This window comes from Barbus barbus (assembly GCF_936440315.1).
Source record: "Barbus barbus genome assembly, chromosome: 34".
In the NCBI taxonomy this organism is placed as follows: Eukaryota; Metazoa; Chordata; class Actinopteri; order Cypriniformes; family Cyprinidae; genus Barbus; species Barbus barbus.
This window is the reverse complement of record NC_136762.1, coordinates 9,046,671-9,059,510: the sequence shown is the minus strand read 5'-3', so window position 1 is coordinate 9,059,510 and position 12,840 is coordinate 9,046,671. Positions and strand designations below refer to the sequence as shown.

The window sequence follows — 12,840 nt, the reverse complement described above, 5'->3', positions numbered from 1 at the left end:
GTTTTTATGTACTTTTTTACTTACTTTTACTTTCTCTTTTTACACATTCCACGACGGCACTGATCACCTATAACAAAGAAACACTTTTGGACATTGGAAACCGCTACACTAACCTGTTCCAGGACACTTTATCCAGGAATCCAGCATGGCCTCTGGAGATTCTTCGGAACGCAGAGATGAACAATAACCCCCCGAGGCGACGGATCAAGAAACACCGCGGGAAACGCACTGGGATTCGAGAGAGACTCAGGAAAAAGGCTCACAGTCCTCCTCTTCTGAGCACTCTCCTCGCAAATGTCCAATCCTTGGAGAATAAGATGGATGATCTTAGAGCCAGGATTAGTTTCCAACGGGACGTAAGGGGCTGTAACGTCCTTTGTTTGTCAGAAACGTGGCTTTCGTCCATGGTCCCGGACACTGCTGTAATGCCAAGTGATAACTTCTCTGTTTTTCGGATGGACAGAACAGTAGAGGCCGGTAAATCCAGGGGTGGAGGAGTATGTTTCATGATTAACAAGAAATGGTGTGATCCCAGGAATATCTCCATTCTGCCGCCCATTTTATCTGCCCCGTGAGTTTTCATCGATCATTGTTACAGCTGTGTACATTCCACCACAGGCAGACACCAGCTTGGCACATTAACAAACATCCTGACGCTGCCTTTATCATCGCGGGGGACTTTAACAAAGCTAACCTCAAGCAGGTCATGCCGAACTTTCATCAACATGTATCCTGTCCAACTAGAGGACCGAACACACTGGATCATTGCTACACTCAGTTCAAGAATGCCTACAAAGCCTGCTCACTACTGGCTTTTGGCAAATCGGACCATACCGCCATTTTCCTAACACCGGGATATAAACAAAGGCTCGTTTAGGATCCTCCGGTGCAGAGAGTAGTGACGCGCTGGTCCTCCCACTCAGAGGCTATGCTGCAGGCGGCGCTTGATGACGTCGACTGGGACATGTTCCGGGCGAGTTCTTCTGACGTCAGCGAGTTCACGGATGTAGCATTAAGCTTTGTAAACACACTAACCGAGCAAGCTACAGAAACAATAACTATAAGGACATTCTCCAATCAGAAACCGTGGGTGGACAGAACAATCCGTGCTGCGGTTAACACACGCACTGCCGCTTACAATGAGGCTCTTCTGACCGGGAATATGAGCGAGTACAAAGCATCGTGCTATGCTCTCCAACACGCAGTAAGAGCCGCCAAACACCGATACAGAGAGAGAATTGAGTCTCACTTCCAGCTCAACAACTCTCGACGGATGTGGCAGGGACTGAGGACCATCTGTGCCTTTGCAAACAAATCCTCCGCGGAGGTGAGAGCAGATCCGTTGCTGGCCGACGAGTTAAACATCTTCTACGGCCGCTTCGATTGCAACAGCGGTGGCGCGTCTCTGCCGTCCAGCGCTTCACGAAGCAGCAGGCAAAGCAGTGATGATCCTGTAATCACCGTGTCGGAGGATGAGGTTCGGAGGGCGCTAAAGAGAGTGAACGTCAGGAAAGCAGCCGGACCTGATGGGATAACCGGCCGTGTTCTGAGGTCCTGCGCCGATCAGCTTGCTGGTTTGTTCACTTCCATCTTTAATGAGTCCCTTGCTACCTCTGTGGTTCCCACCTCATTTAAAAAATCCGTAATAATCCCTGTGCCTAAGAACAATAAACCCTCTTGCCTGAATGACTACCGCCCAGTTGCCCTCACATCTATAGTCATGAAGGTTTTTAAGAGACTTGTAAAGAGCCACATCTGCTCCTCCATACCTGATACTCTGGACCCTCTTCAGTTTGCCTATCGCCCAAACAGATCCACGGATGATGCCATCTCTCACGTCCTCCACTCTTCCCTCACACACATGGACAGCAACAATGGGAATTATGTAAGGCTGCTATTCATTGACTATAGCTCAGCTTTCAACACTATAGTCCCCATCAAGCTGGCATCTAAACTCACAGACCTCAGCCTAAACTCCTCACTCTGTGACTGGATTCAAGACTTCCTCACCGGCAGACCTCAAGTGGTGAAAGTTGGCCAGTTCACCTCAAACTCCATCACCCTGAACGTAGGAGCCCCACAGGGCGGTGTCCTGAGTCCCCTGCTCTACTCTCTCTACACGCATGACTGCATGTCCTCTCACAGCTCCACATCCATTATCAAATTCGCTGATGATGCTGTGGTTCTGGGCCTCATCTCCAACAACGATGAGACCGCATACTTGGATGAGGTAGAGAGACTCACATCATGGTGCCAGGACAACTGTCTCTCTCTGAATGTGAGCAAAACTAAAGAGCTGATCATGGACTTTAGGAAGAGACAGCAGCAGCCCTACACTCCTCTTATGATCAGTGGGACCCCTGTGGAGAGGGTGAGTAACTTCAAGTACCTCGGTGTAAACATCTCAGAGAATCTGACTTGGACTACACACATCCAAACACAGGTTAAGAAAGCCAGGCAAAGACTGTACCGCCTGCGACAGCTGAGGAAATTCAGGGTCTCACCAGCAATCCTGAAAACTTTCTATTCAGTGACCATAGAAAGTGTATTGAGCACATATTATTGTATTGAGCACATCTCAGGGTCTGCTCTCCCCTCTCTGCAGGACATCTACCTCAAACGCTGCAAAAATAGAGCTGTTAAAATCATCAAGGACTCTAATCACCCTGGTAACCATCTATTCACTTTGCTTCCATCTGGTAAGCGCTTCCGTAGCCTGATGGCAAAAACTGAGAGACTTAGGAGGAGCTTCTTCCCCCAGGCCATCAGGCTCCTAAACTCTAACTCTGTGTCATAACATCACTTGACTCCATGTAAATATCACCATATCAATAAGCTATTCATAATTTTTTTCTACCTCATATTGCTGCTATTTAAATACCCTGTACAACTTTTTTGCACATTCTTTTTGCACATTCCTGTTATATTACTATTTAAGTCAACAACATACTGACCTGCACATTTATATTTATATTTTATCTTTTATTTTATTTTATTCTTTTATTTTTTTCTATTTTTCTTTTTCTAAATATTTGTATACTATATAATTGCACTGTCCCTGGAGCGGACCTGACCTACATTTCACTGCTGGTTATTCTCTGTATAATTGTGTATGTGACAAATAAAAATCTTGAATCTTGAATAGATAAACTGTTTGGCATGATGACATTGAATGTCTCCGACAGCACCTGTAGTCCCATTTAGCAATTTGTTAGCAACTGTCTTTTTTAAGAAACGTAACAGCTTAAAAAAATCACGAATGTGTTGTAACTGGTGTGTTTTGTCGTAGAATAAATCGTGAAAGTATATTGAGCCTGTGTGAACCATGGATTCCTTAATTAAGGGATTTAACCAAAATCCCATTCAAAGACCCAGTAAAACATGGTTCCCCTTCAGGAACTTGAGCTGCGTTGAACACTTTGGGAACGCCCCCGGCGAGACACCGTACTGAAGCATGTGTGAAATCAGTCCAATATCGAAGCAAGACGTCACCCATGGCGTGAGCAACCAGCAACCAGCATCAAGCGCACATGTTAGCTTCTGCTCTTCAGCGATCGTGTCTTGTGGTGTGTGTGTGAATGTATGCAAAGCACTCAGTCAGTGAGACTCTGTTAGAAAGTAAGAAAAATTCCTAAGTGTAAATCTAAGAATGTGGCGAGCGGACGGCATTTTCCTCCCTGCCCACGCTATCTCTCAGGTCGTCATACACATGATTTGAGCATCGTCTGTTTGGGAGCGGAGCATACACGGGCAGCTCCCGCTCCGTGTGCTCCACTCCCACTTGGCTGTCTTCGATGATAGTGGCCAGGTTCGCGGCCGCTGGGTCCGGTCTCGCTGCTGCTGAGGCACAGCTGCGGCTGCTATCGTGGGGATCGCAAGTGGATTTAGTGGAGGGATCCGAGACGGCCTCGTCCTTATTTTGGTCTTCACCCGCTAGATCCACGGCCCACTCTCAGGGATCGGAAGCCCGCCCCAAGGTTTCTTCCCCCCAGAGAGAGGGCCAGGTGCTTCATCTATTTTCCTCTGAGGAGGTTGATGTGATGAGCGTCGACACGGAGGAGACTGTGGACTCGCCACCACAGTCCTTCACGTATGAGGAGCTTGTGGAGGTTGTGACTCGTACTGTAGCCAATCTGAACATCGAATGGCCAGCCTAGAAACAGGATGCATGCCTGCACACTATGGTGGTGTTGCAGGCGTACCAGGCCGACCCAGTAGCCCCTTACTGCAGAACAAAGATCCAGGCGGCGGGGTTGGATCTACATCTAGGGGGTGGAGACTGGTAGGTTTAGGGGTGGAGATGGGTGGGTTTAGGGATCAGGGGGTGGAGACGGGTAAGTTTAGGTAAATGTAAAGTGGGAGGAGTTGGATCTAGATCCAACCACACCCCCTGGCTCTTGTGTTCTACAGTGAGGACTATCTCGGCCGACCTGTTAAAAGACATGGATGATGTGGGGGAAAGAGGAGTCCGACGTAGTCGCTGAACTGCGTTGGGCCACAGATCTGTCGCTTCGGGCCACCAAGGAAATGGCCAGAGCTATCGGCCGTTCCATGGCAGCGCTTGTGGCCAAGGAGTGACACCTGTGGTTGAATCTGTCTGAGTTACAGAATAAAGACAGATTCTTCCTGCTGGATGCCCCGCTATCGCCCTCTAGCCTCTTCGGCGGCGCAGTAGACACTGTCGTCGAGAGGTTTCAGGAGGCGGCATTCCAGCGATTCCTCCCTCGCCGTTCCCAGGTCTTTGGGACTGCTGAGCGGGAATAGTCACCGGCCATCCAGCTCTTCATACCGCCAGAACCAGAAACAGAGCGTCACAACCCGAACACCCTCCGCAAAAAGATCAGGGGGCGGGGCGACGCTCTCGGCCAGAGTCCTTGAAGCAGAAAATAGATCTGCGGACCGTTGTTCTGTCTAAGAGGTCCTTGGCCAAGCGGTCCTCACCACCGTCTGGACCCTGAGGGTAGCCCACCCTGGGGAGGAGAGGTACACACCTCAGTAAACGGTGCCCGATCCTCCTCAGTGCCCTCAAGGGGCTGCACTGATACCCCTGCCACCCCCGGTGCTTCAGGGCTCAGTGAGCTCTGATGAGTACATTTCTCAGCTGCCGCCAACTTACAGTACGGCACGGGAAAGCTCATCCCCTCAGAAGAGGGTGCTAGAGCAGTCAGGTCGGTCGGTCGTTCCCTGCCGGTCATCTACTTCAGGGCATCGAAGTGGCTCCTATAAATACAAAGAAAAATAGTTACTGGACTATTTGTAATGCATCAAATAATGCATTGCTGAAAAGATATTGTTCACTGACATTTTCAACTGTTGTATAGACCTCCGTGAGGCCTGAAAATGTAATCTTTGTATAGGTAACTTAATTTACATTATTATTATTATTATTATTATTTTGTTTACTTTATTTTATGTGACACTGATAAGCATTGTGCAAGATTGAGCTTGATCTCAGGGTTTTACATAAAATTAGGCTGCTTACTATTTCATAAATATTATCACTAGATGACAATGAAAGACTAGGGTATACAGCTAAGAGTGTGAAATTGTTACATTGAGTTTCTCATGAAATGTCATTTAAATGACTATATACAGTATTATTCCACTTTTTAATTCTTGCTATTAAGGTACATTTTCATTGTTATGTTTGAAATTAGTTGGAAATTAGAACTGCTGAAAATGTCAGTAGGCCAGTTATTGACTTTACTTGAAAGACCAAATCATCTGTGGTTTTCAGAGAGACAACAAAAAGAACCTAATCAGATCTCAGACCAACATTCTCATGTCAAAATGGACCCCTGCATTACAATTCAAATATTAATATACAGTATTCTGCAAAAATATCATTATATTTATTAATTGTTTGTTCAGAAAATGAAACAAATACTCATTGTCCTGGTCCTGGTCTTGAGGGTCAGTAACTAGGAACACAAGCAGTACATACATTTGAAATCAGATGGATTCATTCATAAATAAACAGCATATCACTGCTGATCACCAACATAAATATAATTTATAATTTTTTTTTTTATATATAAGAGTGACTTAATGCTTAATAATTGGAAAAACATAAACAATCATCACAGTCATCTTGAAATTTTCTTTCTAAATGCTGCAGATCTGTTCTTAAGCACTTTTCAAGTTAACAACTTGATTTAAACCGTTTTTAAAACATAAATGATGGGATTTAGCATTGGTGGAATAGCATATGCCAGAGATGTGCTAATGACTCTGGAATTCGAAGTGAGATAATTATTTGATGAATTAATGAAAAGGCATATTTGTAACGGAGTGACAGAGGTGTGAGGCGTGCGGATCCATATGCAAGCTTTTTATTAAAAGACATGGTCAAAAACACAGTCAGGGTCGAAACACCAGCAAACAGGTATGGCACGGGCAAAACACAAGAGTAGTCCAAGGACAGACGTGATCAGACTCCGGCAAACAATATCCAACAAGGCAAGGCAAAGAGAGATAATCAAGGTACACAGCAATAGTCCAGGCAAGGGCAAACAGAGTCCGAAAGGCAAGATGAAAGGGGTAATCCAAAATACACAGGCGAGAATCAGAATACGGGAAAAAAAGGCAAGGCAAGACTCTCCCTAAGAAAGCTAGGGCAGGCTTCGTAAAGTAGCTATCAACTAAACAGTGTTAAACGCTAAACAATCACAGTTGCCAACTCTCGTGAGACAAATAAGCAACCGCAGCTTCTAAAACAAGCCCAATATTTTTTTTGATGATTTATTATCATGAATATTATTTATTATCAATTATTTATTACCAATAAATAAGCCTGCAACATATTAAACTGAAACAATTATTTTTATCTGAAATGCAAAAAAATAGTATAGCAATCCTCATTGGAGTTTTGTCTATTGTAGCTCCATTCTTCATTATAGTACTGTCATATATGGGCCTTTTTGCCTTAAGTAAAATTACAACTTGGGAAGCACGTTTAAAAGCATTGAAAACCTGTGTTTCTCACCTTTTGTTAGTCATGTTATTCTTTCTTTCTTTAATATTGTCACAAATCTGGTTCATGGACATCCGTCCAATTGCCACCAGAGGTCGCTCCTCCATCATGTTGACTCTCACACCCTTGTTGACTCTCTCCTTCATTACAGCGGTACTGATATAGACTAACTGCTAAAACACTTTGGTTAGATTAGCAAAACAGTGACTATTTTTTAAAGGGGAGAATAACTTACATAGCTAGATCTTAAACCGTGGATCGTTTAGCATTGTTAAATTGCCCAGTAAATCTGTTCAGTGTAAAGAATTAAGCCAGGTAACAGAATTTACTGTAAGCTGCTTTGAAACGATGTGTATTGTGGATGCTATGCAAATAAATAATGAACCATGTTGAAGATTCCTTACTATTAGAGATGCCGAACAATGATAAGCGATCAAATAAATGAATGAATGAAACTTAATCCTTACAAACAAGTGGCCTGGGATCAAAGAGCTGCCACAGATAATATTTCCATATATGATTTTCTTTTATTTGTAGTGTGAGGGCTTACAGTTTAATGCAAATCACTGTAGCCTATATATTAAATCTATAGAGGTCAATTATTAAGCCATATCTTATTTGAGTTACCGAGTTTCAGTTTAACTTTCATCCGAGTTCAGTAGTGAATGTAGACGTATTATAGGCTATTATTTTATGTGATTCAACTTAAGATCGCGTTGGAATGATTAAAGCTTACTGTATCAACAGCGTTAATCAAAAGCAGAGGTATTTCATGCAGACACTGATAAGGGCTAACTTATAGCAGCTGTTAATGTCTGCAGGAAATACCTCTTTCAGCTTTCTAAGGCTGAAAAAAGCACGTTTTTTCACACCTGCTGTGCAAAGGGCTATGGCAAATGATGTAAAGTGAGTCTTAACCACTCCAACGCAATCTTAAGAAGAATAATAGAAACATTAAATAATGTCTATATTCACTATATTATCCAGTCTCCGCGGTAGCTCCCGTGACCTAAATTCCCAGAATGCATTGCCGCTGTGACGACACATTCCCAGACTCTATATCAGCGCGATTCCGCCTATCCCCGGCCTTCGCTAACTTTAAATTAACACAATAAATTGCACAAAGTGCAAATAGCCCACATGGTAAGGCGCATGCTTTTTGACGTGATCGACCCGAGTTCGAGCCCACCTTTTGCCAAACATTTTTTTTCTCCCTTTTCAAATCTCATATCTCATCAGAAAGGCATTTATTTTCAATAAAAATGAAGGAAATAATAAAAAAGTTGAAAATAAAGTATCGGGTAGGGTTAGGGTAGGTGTAGGGAGGGCTTTATTGTCCCAATAAGGTGGCATCCATTTAATAAATTTGAATTAAAATTATAATTTACACTCAGTACGTTATTATTGCGTACTGTTTTATAATGTACTACAATACTGAGGTGCAGATATTGCCACTATTTGCAATAAGTAGTATAAATAGCAGAAAATCTTGCTATTTTAACAGTGTAAATAGCATCTATAGCTATTTGCACAGTGTAAATAGCATATCGTTAAAAAATACTGCTATTTTCACTTGGTGTAAAAAGAATCCATTGCTATTTGCACTTAGTGTAGAATCTATCTCTATTTGCACTTAGTGTAAATAGCATCTGTCACTAAAAAAATATGCTATTTGCACTTGGTGTAAATAGCACATTTTGAAAGTCAAGACAGTTGACTTAGCCTATAGGATCTATTTTGAATTTCCCGTAGTCCTCAAATAACATTTTATTTTATAAATTTCGTCATAGTTTTTATCATTAGATATTAGTTTTAGCTCGTAAACGTCTCGTTTTAGTCACAGAAAAAAAGCTAGTTGACGAATATTTGTCGTCTTCGTCGATGAAATTAACACTAACCCTATAGTTTAGATCAGGGGTGCCCAACCCTGTTCCTGGTTGTTCCAATCTTAATCAAACACACCTGCCTTTAATTTTCACGCGATCCTGAATAGCCTACCTTAATTAGTTGCTTCAGGTGTGTTTGATTAGAGTTGGAGCAGAACTTTGCAGGACAGTCGATCGCCAGGAACAGGGTTGGGCACCCCTGGTTTAGATGGACATTTAATTTACCAGTGCACAAATCTTCACTACAACTGCTCTTTTTGTACTCATTTGTGCACAATCATATTACAGCAGTTCAGTGATAAATGGAATTAATGTTAGACTCTTACGTGATACTGAGAATACAACACTGGCAAGCTTTTTATTCCAGGGTTTTTACACAGAATAAAGCTACATAGCCTTACTAAAATGTAGCCACTAGATGGCAGTGAAAGACTAGAGTGAATGGCATTTATGCAGCTAAGAGTGTGAAGTTAAAACCCATTTTTTTTTTTTTAAATAAATATAGTTTAAATGACTTTGGAAATAGTCAATATTTTCCTAATTAGTTTTCAAAGCAGATATTAAGGTACATTGTCATTATTATATTTGACTTCAAGCTGTAGGCCTTTATATAATTATATAATCTGACCACCCTTCAATAGGGCAGTAGGTCTGATATTGGTACAACCCAAGCCTGCAAAGTAAATGACTGATGATTGTTTGTGTTTGTTTATTGATTGACTGTTTGATTATTTAATCAAAGAAAGAAACATGAATACAGAAGATACACAGACTATAAAATTAGCCATATCAGCAAACCTCAGACCAAAGTGCTCACGTCCAAATAGACACCTGGATTACACATTGAAAAATAAATACATTAGGAAAACGTATTTTCTTTACATAATCCAGTATTTTATCAAATGGTTTTGCAAAACATAAAGTAAATGTTTGGAGCATCATGAACAGTGTTAACTGTTGATAGTTCAAAAATATCATTCAAATTGCTGGTGACTTTGTTCCTGTTTGTCTTGGGGTTACAAGCTTTACAATAAGGACATTTGAAACCAACTGAATTAATAAATAAATTATAGATAAATAAATAGCATATCACTGTTGTGCAGTTGCATTCATTTTAATCCACTTAAAATGATCAAATAAATACAAAGAAAAAATTATTACTGGAATGTTGTTTTAAAAGGTGTTTCTTTAAAATATGCATTTCTGAAAAAAATATTGTCCAATTACTTTATTTTTGTACTTTAATACAGATTTCTGTGAGGTCTGAAAATATAATCTTCACATGGGCCAATTAATTCTCAATGATTAAAGGAAAAGAATAATAATAATAATATTAAATACACATTTCAGTTATTTTGAAATTCTATCAGTTGGCACAGATCTGTTTCTAATCGCTTTTCGAATTATGTCTTTGATTTCCACTGTATTTAAAACATAAATTATGGGATTTAGCATTGCTGGAACAGCATAAGCCACAGATGTACTGATGACCCTTGAATTGGGCGTGCTATAAAGCAATAATGAAGTGAGGTATGTAAAGAATATTGGGAGGTAATATATTGCTACCAACAACAGGTGAGAAACACAGGTCTTCAGAGCTTTCATGCGGCCTTCCCAAGTTCTTATTTTCCTTACAACAAAAAAAATGCCCAGATATGACAGGCCTATGACGAGCATTGGTGCTATAAGGTATAAAGTTGTGTACAGAAATCCCATAATCTTATTAATGTAATTATCATTACATGCCAACCTATACACTGGCCCATGATCACAAAAATAACTCAGTATCACATTGGATTTACAGAATGAAATTTGGGTGATTAAAGACACCATCGAAGCCACAATAACAGAATTAAACACCCACACTGCTGAGAAAACAAAACGCATATTGCTATTGTTCACAATAACATGGTATTTTAATGGCAAACAAATTGCAATCAAACGATCATATGCAAGCACGACAAGAGTGAGACTTTGCATAGAACTGAAGAGAAACACAAAAAACATGTTCACCAAACAAGCATTGAAGGAGATGTACTGTGAGTCAAACAGCAAATTCTTCATCATGTTAGGAATCAGTGCATTAGTTTCACCAATATCAGCCAAGGCCAAGTTAAAAACAGCCATGTACTTTGGGCTGTGCAGACTTCGTTCAAGAGCAATCATGAGAAGCACTGTAGAGTTCCCAATTACAGTAATAAAATAAATAATAAATAAGAATATATAGTAATAATTGCTGTATGGTATACCTGAAAGTCCAATGATGAAAAAGTATTCAGGATGAACAATGGAAATATTCTTGGAAAAACTTGCATTTAAAGAACTCATGGTGTTTTGCACAAGCTGAAAATAGAAATGACCTCAATTAGAGAATTCACAAAATTGTAATTTCACACACTTAACAAGTGATTTCAAATGTTTAAAATGTACCTAAACAGATATGCTGCATAACATCTGAATCACCTGTATATGTAAACATAAAGCTTTAGTGACTGTCTGAATTTGAGCTGGTTTGAATTACTCAGCAGTCAACAGGTGTCTCTATTCTCTCATACACCAGAGATCACTATATCTGCATTACTGATCCAAATATATCTTCTGATTCATCTCTTGAGAGCTTTCAGAAAACAGTGATGTAATCCTTGTATTTTGCTTTAGCCAGTAGTTTGTATGGATGTTTTATTAAAAAGTCTCTACAACAAATGGTCTTTGTTAGTTTATTATTGTATGTTCAATTTACAGTGCTTTTCTGTAATCAGAAAAGCTCAATAAATGGTCTAACAGCAGAGAATGCAAATTAGAGCAAAATCCAAGCCCTGAGGTAAAAATAATTGCCTGTAGGGCTCAGATACAGGATTGTGTCAAGCCACAGATCTGGAGACGAGTTTAGAAAAAAATAGTTTTGCATTGATTGTTCACAGAAGGATGTAACCTCTATTATCTTTAATGGAAGACATTTGGAACTACCAGGACTCTTCCTAGATCTGGACTGGTGTCCTAAACTGAAGAATTGATGGAGAAAGCCTTTGTTAGAGTGGTGACCAAGTATCTAGTCAATGTCAGTGACCAATACGCAGCAAGGACTGGGGGACTCATCAGAGAAGATGGAAAGCTCAACACAGCAAAATACAGAGACAGACTTGATGAAAACCTAGTCTAGAGCATTCAGAACCTCTGATTGGACAGAAGGTTCACCTTCTAATAAGAGGATGACCCTAAGCACACAGCTAAGGCAATGCAAGAGTGGCTTATGGACAACTCTTTGAATGTAATTGAGTGGCCCAGCCAGCTTGAACCCAAGCAATCATTTCTGAAGAAACCTGAAAACATCTGTTGGCCCACATCCAACCTGACAAAGCTCAAAAGGTGAAGAGGTGAGTAGAAGAATGGCAGATAATTGCCAAATGCAAATGAGCAAAGCTTGTTGCGTGTTATGCCCCATGGCTCAAAAAGGATGTCACAAAATGGGGACACACAAGAAAGTGCAAATAATTTACAAAATGTATTAACAAAATAGAACTGTACAGAAAAAACAATGTAGCATGAAACAGTCAGGAATCAGTGGGGTAAAGTTAAGGGAATGCATGAAAATGTAATGGACTGTAGTAATGTTGGACGTACAAAGGAAAACAAGATTAAACAGAAACCAAACAAAACCAATTCCAAAGTGCAGCTCGCGCCTGGCCAGTTGTCAAATCAACAGGTGGTGTCCTCGATGAACCCATCCAAGAACAATCAGTTGGAAGGGTGGAGCAACCACACAACTCAACCCATGGATAACCCACATAAAGCATGGATCGTCACACCCCACCCCTTAAGACAGATTTCTGTCAAGAATCCCTGTAATAAACAAAACAAAAAATTAGCAGACAACATTTTCTCAAAACTTCAGGGCTTAAGACATCAACCGAAAACGAAAAGAAAAAAACAACAACAAAAAACGAACTGCACTTCAATTATCCAGAGGAGCACGCAAAAGTT

General features: G+C 40.8%; 1 protein-coding gene across 1 annotated transcript; it reads right to left on the bottom strand.

Annotated features, from left to right (window-relative positions):
- Positions 1–10,209: 10,209 nt before the first annotated feature.
- On the bottom strand, positions 10,210–11,187 carry LOC306853801 (olfactory receptor 52E4-like; the record flags this gene model as incomplete). The annotated part of the gene is made up of 1 exon (XM_079391454.1): positions 10,210–11,187. The coding sequence occupies one exon, from the start codon at positions 11,185–11,187 to the stop codon at positions 10,210–10,212; it is 978 nt and encodes a 325-aa protein (XP_079247580.1).
- Between the last annotated feature and the right edge of the window lie 1,653 nt (positions 11,188–12,840).